Source organism: Calliphora vicina, chromosome 5, assembly GCF_958450345.1.
Source record: "Calliphora vicina chromosome 5, idCalVici1.1, whole genome shotgun sequence".
NCBI lineage: Eukaryota > Metazoa > Arthropoda > Insecta > Diptera > Calliphoridae > Calliphora > Calliphora vicina.
The window spans coordinates 50251232-50267188 of NC_088784.1; the positions used below are offsets into that span (position 1 = coordinate 50251232).

The window sequence follows — 15957 nt, forward strand, 5'->3', positions numbered from 1 at the left end:
ACTTGATTGTACATCTCTATCTTCATGTTTCTTGTAAAACACACATTGATAATTTTTCTTAAAATATTGAATTTTAATACATGAATTAATCAAATTAATAAATGAATGCAACAGAAGTTATTATGCCATTCGATTCCTACAAGTGTCCACTTATCGTGACCTTTCCCAGATATGATGCCCAACGCCTTGTATAATTGTGGCAATTTATTTTCTAATTTTAAATTTCTTATGAAAAATGTTTATGACATCAAAGTTTGAATGGGCCTACTCCCTACGATCAAGTTTTTCTAAACATTCTTTCTATGCCATTCGATTCCTATGAGTGTCCACTTATCGTGCCCGTTCCCAGATATGATGCCCAACGCCTTGTATAATTGTGGCAATTTTTTTTCTAATTTTAAATTTTTTATGAAAAATGTTTATGACATCAAAGTTTGAATGGACCTACCCCCCAGGTTCAAGTTTTACCAAACATTCTTTGTATGCCATTAGATTCCTATGAGTGTCCGCTTATCGTGCCCGTTCCCAGATATGATGCCCAACGCCTTGTATAATTATGGCAATATATTTTCTAATTTTAAATTTTTCATGAAAAATTTGTTCATGACATCACTGTTTGAATGGACCTACCCCCCAAGTTCAAGTTTTTCCAAACATTCTCTGTATGCCATTAGATTCCTACGGGTGTCCACTTATCGTGCCCCTTCCCAGATATGATGCCCAACGCCTTGTATAATTGTGGCAATTTTTTTTCTAATTTTAAAAAATGTTTATGACATCAAAGTTTGAATGGACCTACCCCCCAGGTTCAAGTTTTTCCAAACATTCTTTGTATGCCATTAGATTCCTATGAGTGTCCGCTTATCGTGCCCGTTCCCAGATATGATGCCCAACGCCTTGTATAATTATGGCAATATATTTTCTAATTTTAAATTTTTCATGAAAAATTTGTTCATGACATCAATGTTTGAATGGACCTACCCCCCAAGTTCAAGTTTTTCCAAACATTCTCTGTATGCCATTAGATTCCTACGGGTGTCCACTTATCGTGCCCCTTCCCAGATATGATGCCCAACGCCTTGTATAATTGTGGCAATTTATTTTCTAATTTAAAATTTTTTATGAAAAATGTTTATGACATCAAAGTTTGAATGGACCTACCCCCCACGTTCAAGTTTTTCCAAACATTCTTTGTATGCCGTTAGATTCCTATGAGTGTCCGCTTATCGTGCCCGTTCCCAGATATGATGCCCAACGCCTTGTATAATTATGGCAATATATTTTCAAATTTTAAATTTTTCATGAAAAATTTGTTCATGACATCAAAGTTTGAATGGACCTACCCCCCAAGTTCAAGTTTTTCCAAACATTCTCTGTATGCCATTAGATTCCTACGGGTGTCCACTTATCGTGCCCCTTCCCAGATATGATGCCCAACGCCTTGTATAATTGTGGCAATTTATTTTCTAATTTAAAATTTTTTATGAAAAATGTTTATGACATCAAAGTTTGAATGGACCTACCCCCAACGTTCAAGTTTTTCCAAACATTCTTTGTATGCCGTTAGATTCCTATGAGTGTCCGCTTATCGTGCCCGTTCCCAGATATGATGCCCAACGCCTTGTATAATTATGGCAATATATTTTCTAATTTTAAATTTTTCATGAAAAATTTGTTCATGACATCAATGTTTGAATGGAGCTACCCCCCAAGTTCAAGTTTTTTAAAACATTCTCTGTATGCCATTAGATTCCTACGGGTGTCCACTTATCGTGCCCCTTCCCAGATATGATGCCCAACGCCTTGTATAATTGTGGCAATTTTTTTTCTAATTTTAAATTTTTTATGAAAAATGTTTATGACATCAAAGTTTGAATGGACCTACCCCCCAGGTTCAAGTTTTTCCAAACATTCTTTGTATGCCATTAGATTCCTATGAGTGTCCGCTTATCGTGCCCGTTCCCAGATATGATGCCCAACGCCTTGTATAATTATGGAAATTTATTTTCTAATTTTAAATTTTTCATGAAAAATTTGTTCATGACATCAATGTTTGAATGGACCTACCCCCCAAGTTCAAGTTTTTCCAAACATTCTCTGTATGCCATTAGATTCCTACGGGTGTCCACTTATCGTGCCCCTTCCCAGATATGATGCCCAACGCCTTGTATAATTGTGGCAATTTATTTTCTAATTTAAAATTTTTTATGAAAAATGTTTATGACATCAAAGTTTGAATGGACCTACCCCCCACGTTCAAGTTTTTCCAAACATTCTTTGTATGCCGTTAGATTCCTATGAGTGTCCGCTTATCGTGCCCGTTCCCAGATATGATGCCCAACGCCTTGTATAATTATGGCAATATATTTTAAAATTTTTCATGAAAAATTTGTTCATGACATCAATGTTTGAATGGACCTACCCCCCAAGTTCAAGTTTTTCCAAACATTTTCTGTATGCCATTAGATTCCTACGGGTGTCCACTTATCGTGCCCGTTCCCAGATATGATGCCCAACGCCTTGTATAATTGTGGCAATTTTTTTTCTAATTTAAAATTTTTCATGAAAAATGGTTATGACATCAAAGTTTGAATGGACCTATCCCCTAATTAAAAGTTTTTCAAATAGTTAATGGCATTCGATTCCTACGACAGTCTATATCCCGTTTCTGTTTCCCGGTATGATGCCCATTGTCTTATATAAATTTGGCAATTTTTTTCTAAATTAATATTTCCATAGCCCTAAACTCTACTCATGAACATCCTATTTATATTCTTATTTAACGATGTGGTACGTATGTCTTGATATAATTTTTGTAAATGCATTTAAAAATTATTATTTGTCATTGTTTGTTTTTTTAGTTTATTTTAAGGTTATGTTGCGGTTTGTTAAAAACTTTCAAACCAACAAACTTTTACAATAACAAATATATAGTGTGTTATATTCACCACACAACAAATAAAGTTGTTTGTGTAAAACATCAACAACATACGTATAATCAGCTGTTACCGGTTTGTTTTCTCCAGGTTGTTTTGTTTACGGGCGTGTTTTTTCATGCGAAAAATTTTATATGCTGTTTGACAGCTAGCTGTTGCTTTTAATTTCGTGCGAAAGAAGTGCTGCGTATGTTATTTCGTGTGGAAAAATAAGGTTGCCAGATGTATTTCACATGTTTTCCACAATAAAAACAGAGTACAACTTTTGCGAAATTATTTCGCATATATTTCAATCCAAATATTTTATATGTAGTTTGACAGCATTTCGCACGAAATTTTGAACAGAGTACCTAGCTTAAATGCAAAAACTGTCGTGTCAGTGTTAAATTTTAATTCACATTAGTGTGATGTTAATGCAAATTAACTCTATCGTCTGTCTACGGTATAAGACTAAAAACCACAAAGTATACAGAGGCGTCACGAGACAGAAAATAATATACATAGTTCTATATTTGTTTAATTTTTAGTAACTGCCCTTTTCATTTTGTTTTAGTCTTAATTTTCTGCCGCAATAATTCAATTTCTTTCCGATTTAGTTTGATGCAATCATTTATTTTTGTAATATTTTACTTTTAATTGCTATTGTACATGTGGAGTTTTATTTTGTAAACGTAAAAAACAACCAAGGATTTTGTTTCATTTAAATTTACACGTAAACAATAAACACATTTTTATAATTTTCCATTTTAAAAAATTTTGTGCCACAGACTACGAAAAAATTGTCTTACAAATTTATTTGTTTGTTTTGTCCACATTTCTTTGTCTACCAAATTCGTGTTGTATATAGCGTTTTGCTTTAACACATCACTGATATAGTAGTACAAAATATATTGCTATCTCTTTTTATTTCATATTTCATCTGCAATTCTTATGAGAAGCAGACGTGTTTTTTATTCGCTCCGCGATTTAAGTGGTTTCAGTGAAAATTTAAATAAAAAGGAAAAATTTAGCGATTGGACGCAAAAATAAATAAATATTTCTCTAAGTGTTTAATATAAACAAACAAAAAAAATATACAATATAACAAAAAAAATAGAAATTTGTTTAAAAGTACTTTGTTTATTTTCTTTTTTCAAATTTCGTTAAATTACTGTGAGCATATGAACTCTCATAATGAGAGTAGACTCAGTTTAAACGGTAGAAATGCCTACATATTTTTGAACGGGGAGGGTGAAAATAGAAGTGCTAACAAAAATATAAGAGATCCAGACTTTAACAAAAATTATTTAACCGCCAAACCGATTGAGAGAACGCGCCCTTGTTCCCCCGTGATACAAATACATGAGAACAATATTGCACACACATCATCACCTAGTAATGCTCGTTTAGAACAAAGCATAAAAGAAAATAAAAAGTGTTCTGGTACAACAACAAATACTGCAGTAGATATAACAGAGTCGACAATGATAAATACACAAGCTTATGATAATCCACTAACAAAACCTAGTGAGAGTTTTAATGTATTTAACACTCAAAATACCGTGATGGAAGATAATGGTACATCAAGGGGTGCTATACCTAAGGTTGGAAATAAGATAAGTAAAACTAAATCTCCAGTTCAAACAGGTATGCTTAGATATATAAGAATTAATAAGCGAAATTTAAGTCCCCAGAAAAGTCTGCCTTCTGAGAAAAAGCAAAAAATTACTGATAACCCCTTGAAAAGTAACCGTTTTGCTCTCTTGGGTGAGGAAGATTCTAATCATCAAAAAAATGATGATAAATCCATCCGTAAACCGTTAAAACCACCACCAATATTTCTTCGTGAAACTAGCTCTAATAGCTTAGTGAAATCATTTATTGAACTCATTGGAAAAAATAATTTTCATATTGTTCCAATAAGAACGTGTGCAAGAGACAAAAATAGTTGTATACACTGAGGATTGTTATAGAAAAATCTCTCAACACCTAAATGACAGTAAGAAAAACTTTTATACATATCAACTTAAGAGTTGCAAGGGCTTGATAGTAGTCATAAAAGGTATAGAGTCCAGTGTAGATACAAACGAAATCAAGGAGGCCCTGGAAGAATTGGGCTATCAGACAAAGAATGTAGTCAATATCTTTAATAGAGACAAGGTTCCTCAGCCAATGTTTAGGGTTGAGTTAGAGCCTGATGATGGGAAATTAAAAAAGAATGAAACTCACCCTATATACACTCTAAGATATTTGTTGAATCGTAGAGTAAATATAGAGGAACCTCTTAAGCGTAATCGTCCAGTTCAGTGTAGCAATTGTCAGGAATTTGGACATACACGTAATTATTGTACCCTACGCACAGTATGTGTTGCATGTGGAGGCCTGCACTCTTCGTCACAATGTGATATAGTTGAGAATGGTCTCAGTAGGAAATGTGGTAACTGCGGTGGAGATCATTCCGCTAATTATCGCGGATGCCCGGTCTACAAGGAGTTACTAAAAAGATTAAGAGAGAGGCAAAAGCTGTTGAGAGGTGAAATAGTTGAATCAACACCTACAAATTCGGTATCTACATCTAGACCACTAAGCTCTGGAGTAGATCTTTCAAATGATAAAATAAATGCGGCTTATCCAGTATTACAGGAAAATGGCCAGGGAGCTACAATTAATGCTGGAGCCAGCTCATACGCCAGTATTTTAAAAACGGGTTATCAAAAGCCAAAAGTCCCCCAAAATATGGGAGGGTTGGAAAACCTAATGCAAGCACTTACTGAGAATATTTCCTCTCTTAATCAAAATATGACTAACTTCATGTCATCCATGCAAAACACAATATAAGACCTTCTGAGAGCACAGAACTAAATGATTCAAATTCTATTAACAAGAAAATGATTTTTTTGAAGATATGTTTCTGGAATGCAAATGGTTTAAACCAGCACAAATCGGAAATTTCCCATTTTATGTTAAATAAAAGCATCGATGTGATGTTAATTTCGGAGACACATCTTACAAATAGATATAACTTTAATATATCAGGATACTCATTTTATTACACAAACCATCCGGATGGTAAGGCACATGGCGGTACCGATATCATAATTAGAAACCGATTGAGACACTATGCCCTAGATCCGTTTTCAAAGGATTATATGCAAGCAACATCCATTCGCCTTGAATACCCAGCTGGAGACTTAACTCTGAGCTCTATATATTGACGAGTACAAAATACACAAATTTCTCTCTTTGGAAGGCAACGAGGAACATTAAGCCACCGGTAGAGGCACAAAGCGCTTTAAGAAAAGCTGACGGAACCTGGGCACGAAGTGCTATAGAAAAAGCCTCAGTATTTGCTGAACATTTAAGTGAAGTATTTCAACCCAACTCCACGGCAAATGAGTTTGAACTAGAAGAACTGCCAGCTTCAACAATGGCTAATGCAGCCTAATTCGATATTAGTCCTGAGGATGTTAATAGAGTAATTAAAAATAAATTAGACTTGAAAAATCACCGGGATATGATTTAATAACGCCATCAATGATTAAGAACCTACCAAATGTGGCAATAATTGTGCTATCTATATTGTTTAATGCGATCTTGAAACTAGGAATTTATCCAAAAAATTGGAAAATTTCTCAAATAATAATGATACCTAAACCGGGTAAAGATTTAACCCTGCCATCTTCTTATAGATCTATTAGCCTACTCCCTTGTTTGTCGAAGATATTCGAGAAAATATTCCAGGAAAAGATAATACCTTTTTTGAATGATGGAAACATTATCCCAGTACACCAATTTGGTTTCCGTGAACATCATGGCACCATTGAACAGGTCAATCGTTTAACTGGAAAGATTAGAAAATCTTTTGAATTAAAGAAATATTGTTCTGCCGTCTTTTTAGACGTTGCTCAGGCTTTTGACAAGGGCATAAGGGTCTAGTACATAAAATCAAATGTTTACTACCACTATGTACTCATAAATTGCTGGAGTCTTATTTATCGAATAGACTTTTCAGAGTTAAGTACAATGATTATGTGACGAGAGAATACAAGATTGGAGTTGGCGTTCCACAGGGAAGTGTACTAGGACCTACGCTGTATTTGATTTACACCTCCGACCTCCCTACGTGCGATAAACTAACAATTTCAACATTTGCTGATGATACCGCCATTATTAGCTCAGACGAAAACCCACGCATGGCATCTAGTCAACTGCAGAATTACCTCGTACGTGTGGAGTCATGGTTGAAAAACTGGCGAATAAAGGTAAATGAGCTGAAAAGTATACATGTTACGTTCGCTCTAAGAAGAGGAAATTGCCCACCTGTCACACTCAACAACGTTAATATACCGCAGTCTGATTATGTCACCTACCTTGGTATTCATCTGCATAGACGGCTTACTTGGAGCCGACACATAGAAACCAAGAGACTTCACATGAAGTTAAAAGCCTCTAGCTTTCATTGGTTAATCAGTGACCAATAAAAATTAAGCCTTGAATATAAATATATTAGCACACACAGTACAGAAAATATATCTCTAAGAACACCAGAAGATATCGATATCTCACTGAAAAATTTTGAACAAAACTTAAAACTGGCTGTTGAACACGCCACTCAAATAACCCAACAAATAAGATACAATAGACTCTATTCTGCAGACATTGAACAGTTATTAGCTGAAAAAAAAGAGTTCGTCGAGAGTGGCAACTCTATAGATCCCCTCAACTTAAAACGGAGCTTAGAAAATGTCGCAAACGCCTCAGTATGCTTCTTCACAAACGCAAAACTGAATCGATTAATAAATATCTGGAGAACTTAGATGCCACCCAGTACTCAAACTACTCTCTATGGCGAGCTACAAATAAATTAAAAAGACCTGTTATGAGCAGACCTCCTCTACGTAATTCTAGTGGAGGCTGGGCGAGAAACGATACTGAAAAAGGAAACCTTTTTGTTAGTCATCTAAAGAATGTATTTTCCCCAAACGAGTCAAACGACATAATAGAGTTACCACCTACATTACCCCATATTACTGCAGCTGAACCACTTCGTTTTGAGATTTCAGAGATTAACAAGGCTATTGTTGATTTAAACTCCAAAAAATCACCTGGTATTGATAAAATCAGTAACAAGATGCTCCTCGAGCTACCCCAAATTGCATTAAGAATAATCATATTTATTTTTAATGCTATATTACGCCTTGAACATTATCCACCAGAATGGAAGGTTTCTTTAGTTACAATGATACCTAAGCCGGGAAAAGATCACAGTAAAGTAGAATCATATATACCCATTAGCCTATTGTCAAATATATCAAAGCTATTCGAAAAACTGTTAATGCACAAGTTAAAGCCGATAGTGAATCATTTTGATTGTATTCCAACTCATCAATTCGGATTTCGAGAAAAACATAACACCATAGAACAAACTCACAGGTTGGTAGAAATCATATCCAAGACATTTGATGAAAAAAAATATTGTTCTGCACTCTTCATCGACGTTTCGCAAGCCTTCGACAAAGTATGGCATGAAGGATTATCCATAAAAATAAAACAATATTTACCAGTGAACACACACAAGCTTCTAGAAAGTTATTTAAGTCATCGAAAGTTCGTTCTTAAAGAGGGAGACTTCATAAGTTCACCACAGCCTATTGAAGCAGGCGTACCCCAAGGAAGTATACTGGGTCCCTTCCTATATTTGCTATATACTTGTGATATGCCTACAAACAGTCGAACCCACATATCTACTTTTGCTGATGACACAGCTATACTAGCCATTCATGAAAACCCTCAAGAAGCATCTGTACTGTTACAAGACCATATACTCGACATAGAAAGGTGGTTAAAACAATGGAGAATAAAAGTAAACGAGCAAAAATGTATACATCTTACATTCACATTGCGTAGAGAATCGTGCCCTCCAATCCTAATAAATAATCATATAATACCTCAACAAACTGAAGTTATATATCTAGGTCTGCATCTAGACCGACGTCTTACCTGGAAAAAGCATATAGATACGAAACTGACTCAAATGAAGTTAAAATTACTACAAATTTACTGGCTAATTGGTAAAAACTCGAGATTGAGTTTAGATTGCAAACTTTTGCTGTACAGCTCAATAATAAAACCCATATGGTGCTATGGAATTCAATTATGGGGCACGGCCTCAGCTTCTAATATTGAAAAAATTCAAAGATTCCAAAATAAAATATTACGAATGATAACAGCAGCGCCTTGGTATGTGAGAAATATTAACATTCATAAGGACCTAGGTGTCTCCCTGGTGAAAAATGAAATAAAAAAACAAGCGGAGTCATATTTTAAAAAGTTAGAAGTTCACCCAAACCCACTTGCACGAACATTAATGGGAAGTAATGGCTACATCCGACTAAGAAGAAGGAATCCAACAGACCTGCGCTAATGATAGGATGTATAAATTAAACAAAATTTTTCGTCCAACTGTGGTGGGACGTAAATAAAAAAATAATATTTAGATTTAAGATTTGAACAAATTATTGATAGTTCACATTATTTTGTGAAGATACAATAAATAAAATATGAAAATAAAAAAAAAAAAAAAAAAAAAAAATATAAAGTCATCCTGTATAAGACCGTTTTAAAACCAATTTGGACATATGGAATTCAATTATGGGGAATGGCTAGCAACACCAGTATTGATATTATACAGAGGGCCCAATCTAAAATTCTTAGGACCATGACGGGAGCACCATGGTACATAAGAAATGAAAACATCCACAGAGACCTAGAAGTGACATTGGTAAAGGAAAAGTTCAAGAAAGTCCGTGAGAAATATATTGTGAAGCTGCGAAACCATCCCAATACGCTTGCAAGACAACTTGTGCAGACCCAAACCCGATCCAGGCTCCGTAGAGCAGATCTACCACCCCGCTATGATGAGTGACAGTTTACCATAATGGCTCTCTTGCTGAAGAGCAAATAGTTTTAATTTTAGTTATAAGATTTAAATACTTATTGTAAGGTCAAAATAGACAGATTCAATAAATCAATAAAGAGTTAAAAAAAAAAAATCTCTTTTTATGAGAACTGCCCTAACATCTGATTTGGAGTTTTTTAAACGTCAAATTTGACACTTCTGTATATTCTGTGCTAAAAACTTCAACAAATAATACTAAATGCACGCACGCGTCATATAACGGGACATCATTCTCAAGAACACTTAAGGCCTAGTTAGTTTGTACGTTCCGAATTATTAACAAAAGAATAAATAATATAATATTTAAAAAAAAAACATGGAAATTTAATAAAATAAATATAAATTTCTTTTAATGTATGTACTATGTATGTAAAAAAATTAGTTTAAATCATTAACAAAAAATATATGTACAGATGTATTTATAAAAATGTTCACAATAATATGTTGAAGGTCTAAATACAAAAAACACTAAAAATAGTAACAAAATCACCAAGATGGTTTTTTGGTTATTATTTTAAAAACAGCTGATACGATCTTACGGAAAAACTAACTACAATATAACAGCATTCAGAACGGCACAGAACAGAAACGTTACAGAACGCAAAGACTAATGGAGCCTTTAAGCGCACCATACACTATCAAAATACTCATCAAGCACTATGGTAGTATTAGCACAAAGTATACAGAGGTGTCAAATTTGACAGTTCAAAAACACTAAAATCAGTTTTTTTGAAATTGTTTCGATAGAAAGAGAAAACAAATTTGCGGTTTAATACAGATAGTGCGTTAAAACAAAAAACTATATAAATAAGCACAAAACCAAACCAGTTGAAATTGTTTCGAGCGAAAGAGAAAAATATATTTTTTTTTGCCGTGTCGCCTCTGTATACTTTGTGGTATTAGTGAAAATGTGTTTGTATGTGTAACACCGACAACGCTTGATGGAAAATCAAAAACATTTTGATTTTTAGAATGCTTGATGTCACTTTTTGATAGTGTATGGTGTTTTCTCATCAATCACGAAGTTATTTACAAAAATATTTCAAGGTGTGAGGTTGATGAGTGTGTCGAATGAAGAGAATAATTTTTTATAGTTTATATTTCATTTATTTTTTTTGTTTTTTTTTTTTTCTTTATTCTCAAGTAAGTAAAGCGTTTTATTGAGTCTTTTTTTTCTTTACATGGAATACACATTAAAAGATGAAAAGCAACTTGCTAAATAAAAATCATATCGCACTTGATCAACAAGAGGGTATTAACTCAAAATTTTGAAAATATCTCTTTTTTCAAGAAATCAACTAACAATATCTACTGTAAAAATTTCAACGTTTTCCGATTACTCTTTCATCTTGAAAACAACATTTGAGACCATTTTCGTGATAATGTAGTGACTACTTTTATACAACAAAAAGGTATTATTTTAAGTTAATACAAAAGTTGAAATAGAAATGCATCGTATATTTTCATAAAAAAGGTATTATTTTGAGTTGAGCCTTTATTCAAGTTAAAAAAATCAAATTGTTTCATTTATATTTGGTTGTATTTTGAGTTGATACGTTTTGTTGATAAAATTGGTTTTACTTTATGATTTTAATTCGAAATGTGACTCTTTTTATAATAAAATTGTTCACATTTTTTCAGAAAAATTTTAATAACTCAAAAAATAGATTTTTTGGCAATAATTGGAAAAATTTAAAAGAAAAACAATGTAATTATATTTTTAAATGGAATTTTCATACTATGATGTATTCAGATTTTCAAATTCTCTTAAAATGTAACCACAAACAGTTTTTATCCTCTACTGAAAATTTTAAAATTTTGAGTAATACCCTCTTGTTGATCAAGTGCGATATGTTGTTAACATTGAACTGTTAAAATGATACGCAAACAATGCTTGCTCCCGGCATTTACTATAACTAACATAGAAGACTGTTAAACAAAATAAATACATAAAACTAAATAAAACAAAACCGTAAATCACATTGGCAAACAGTGAAAACCGATATCACAGATAAATTAAATGACTAACAATAATTACATGCAACATACATTGTATGTGAAAATAAATTAAATAACAGAAATGGAATTCCCAGAATTCAAAAATCACGTTAATAAAACAGTTACATTGATGAACAATAAGTACATACATAATTCGAGAGTACCATTTAAGTACAAAAAAAATAATAAATTGTCATATAAATAAATAATAAATAAATAAAATGGATGAAAAAGTGGTGAATTCATCCTCTATGGGCACCAGGAATTGCCTTGCAATAAAAATCCGGCAGCTTGAATGGATCCATGTCAGCATCCAAAGACTCCATAACAATACCAATAGGCGATATGTATCCAAATCTCGACCAGTCTGTATCTCTCCTCCTCATAAATGTCGTTCGTAAGGGAGTTAACATGGTGACCAAGATTCCCAACAAATTTCCTTTGGAGGTCGAAGGCATACGCACACAATGGTTTGACACCAGACTGGGTATATTTATATGAGTTGGAGTATCGTTTTGTATGGCTTTGAAAATTTCTTCCAATGCATTTTCGTAGAACTTTTCTTTCATGTATTTCCAATTCTTTTGCAACTATCGGTGAAATAGACAACCAGATTGGAAATGCATAAATGAGAGCTGATCTGATAGCAACCTTGTACAGAAGAAGTTTCGTGTTTTGGTGAAGGTGTGAACTATTAAATAAACTGGAAAACATGCCAATAATACGTTTAGCTTTGGTAAGTAAAATTCTTCCGTGATCATTAAATTTCATTAACTTATCAAAGTTTACTCCAAGGTACTTAATACTGGATTTAAATGGAATTTCAACGCCATTCAAGGAGAGTCTCAGAAGCTTACTTTCCGGAACCACGAATCTAGCGCATTTACCAGATGCATTTCTTTTACAAATAGCCTGAGATTTTACAGCGTTTATCTTAATACCCCACTTTCTATAATAATTATCGATTGTGTTCAGGTGAAGAGTAGCTTTACATAATGCCTGTGCTGGTGATTCATGGTTTATTATTTATTTATTCTCAACATGTTCTCGTTATTGCAATTAAAGTTGCATCCGCTATTGACATTTTTAAATACATTTTAGTGCAAATAAAAATTAAATATAATTCCCGCTATTGGTGTTAACACCAAAAAATCAAAAATAAAATGCAGATTGACGAATCATCAATCAAGTGTACATCAAATCATCAAATTACACGTACACGAAAGTGACATCAAGCACTTTGATAGTGCATGGTGCCCTTTACACAACTATTGCGTGCATAAATCATTTGCAATCATATTTGTTAAATTGTTAACTTTTTCTTTAATAAGCTTATTCTACAATTTAGTTACATTTTGCTTATGAAATGGTCTGTTGGGTAACATCTAAACCATTTTAACGACTCCAATACACATATGAAAATATAATCCAAATAAGAAAAATTAAAATATTGTCCAATTATTAACTACAGTGTTGTCAAATTGAAAAAATCAGTAAGTCTTCGCTTAAACGTTGCCAATCACATAGCAAAAGAACGTAAACTTATTGGCAAGCAATTTCACAATCGTGCGGCGCGTACTACAAGTGAATTTCATATAGAGATAAAAACAAAAAAAGCTGCTAATATTTTAAAATATGAACGGCTTAGTTCACTAAGTTCATATTTTAGAGTACCCCATGGAAGTACAGTGTTCATATTTTGGGGTGTTCATATGTTGAGTTGTTCATATCGCGAGTGCATTGTATTTTATTGTAGCAAGAGTGTGTTCGTAAATGCAGTAAATTTGTGCATCACTGATGCCACGACCTGCAAACTTTTGCAACATCCCTACAAGAAATGACTGATGGAAACTAACACACTAGCAATTTATTTACCAACACATGCATAATACGTCACAAGTTGAACAGAGAAAACAATAGCTAGAAAGAGAAAAAAAATCACACGTACACGAATATTTACATCAGTTTTTTCACAATGCCCTTAATAAAATGATGGGAACTACTGATGTATAAACCCATCAGCAATACCCATCAGATGATGCATCAAATGACTGTTACTGTTCTTGTAGGGATATAACTTACCCTACAAGAACAGTAAGTCATTTGATGCATCATCTGATGGGTTTATGTGTGATTTTTTTTCTCTTTCTAGCTATTGTTTTCTCTGTCCAACTTGTACCGTGTTATGCATGTGTTGGTAAATAAATTGCTAGTGTGTTAGTTTCCATCAGACATTTCTTCCCAGCGGCGAAATTTTTGAGGCCTTCAGCTATAAGGCCTTCTGTAAGACCTTCCTGGACATTTTTTAGATACAGTACTCATGCTCGCTTGCCTTCTCAGGAAGACCTTATGGAAGGCCTACCTGCTGCCTTCTTTTTGTTGCTACAAACGTAGTACAAGCAGAAAATACCGTTAAAATCTCACATTCTAAAGACAAAACTACAAATGCAAAAAAATGCAAAAAGTGAAGGAAAAAAAGAAGTAAACTTAAAATAGTTTTGCTTTAATTCTTGGACAAAGCGGTTGGAGAATTTTTTACTTGGTCATTATCGGATTTTATTATAAAAAAATTAAAATCAATAAGATATCGCTTAGGCCGGGTAAGTTATTAAATTTTAAACATAGTTTAGGCTTAATCAAATATACAATTTATTTAACAAAATGTATTTAAAAAACAAGCCTGTGAAGGCCTGCTACCAGGCCTGTTGAAGAAGGCCTTCTATCAGGCCTGTTAAAGAAGGCCTTGGCTGGCTAGGATATCGTGTGTAAATATATGAGTATGGAATGGGTCAATAAGTCCTTGTGTCTGCTAAATAAGGCCTTCCAGAAGGCCTGCTTGCTAATTCTTTTCGCCGCTGGGTTGTAGGGTTAATGATGCATTGGTTGTACAAATTTGCGGCATCACTGCCAACAATTTGCATTAAAAAAACGTTTGACGTAAAGCAATAATCGCAAATATGCTTTTTCGAACGCTAAACTTTTAATTTGCGGCAGTGATGCAATCATACTGAATTTACTAACACACCCATAATTTTGACTTAGGATTATCATTATTCACATTTCAACAGCTCACAAATCGAACATAAAGATTTTTTAATTTAGACAGGACAACGCCTGTCGGTTCAGCTAGTTACAAAATAAATAGAAATACCCATTTGTAAAAAAAAATACAACAGAAATTAACATACCGGTAACACTGAATAATTTTTTTATAGCGATCTAGGCCAAATGTATGTGGAACATAGTTTACTAAAAAAAGTCCTGCAGTCGTTGTTCCTGCAAGAATCGTCATAATTTTTCTTCCAGAACGAGAAATAAAGTAGTTCAATACCATAATTATTTTAATGATTTAAGCCCGTCAACAAAACAACAAACAGAAAATTAACCGGAAACAGCTGATTGTTTATTATTGCTGTAGATGTTGTACACACCATATTATTTGTAATGGTGTGGTGAATATAAAAAATAAAATTTGTTATTGTAAAACTGAATTCACCCATGAGTTTCTGAAACATTTTTTTTATATGTAGTTTGACGTTCTATTTTTGAGAGAGACTTAAAACTACATATAAAAAAAAATTGTTCCGAACAAAAAATGTTTCAGAATCTCAAGGGTGAATTCAGCTTAATACGCCCGTGAACAAAACAACCTGGAGTAAACAAACCGGTAACAGCTGATTGTTCGTATGTTGTTGATGTTTTACACAAAAACTTTATTTGTTGTGTGGTGAATATAACACACTGTATATTTGTTATTGTAAAAGTTTGTTGGTTTTTAACAAAACGCAGTGGTCACAAAAAATCATCGGCGTGAACAAAACAACCTGGAAGTAAAAGAATTCAAACCGGAAACAGATGATTATACGTATGTTGTTGTTGTACACAACAACTTTATTTGTTGTGAGGTGAATATAAAACTCTGTATATTTGTTATTGTTAAAGTTTGTTGGTTTTTAACAAACCGCAGTGGTTACAAAAATTCTGTATATTTGTTATTGTAAAAGTTTGTTGGTTTGAAAGTTTTTAACAAACCGCAACATAACCTTAAAATAAACTAAAAAAACAAACAATGACAAATAAAAATTT

General features: G+C 33.3%; 1 protein-coding gene across 1 annotated transcript in view; it reads right to left on the minus strand.

Moving 5' to 3' along the window:
- Window positions 1–15223, minus strand: part of LOC135962099 (transmembrane protein 177) — a 214160-nt gene extending 198937 nt beyond the window's left edge. The window contains exon 1 of the mRNA XM_065513840.1: window positions 15060–15223. Within this exon, the coding sequence (XP_065369912.1) occupies window positions 15060–15205 (146 nt within the window). The 5' untranslated portion in view covers window positions 15206–15223. The remainder of the gene's footprint in view (window positions 1–15059) is intronic.
- Window positions 15224–15957: the final 734 nt, after the last annotated feature.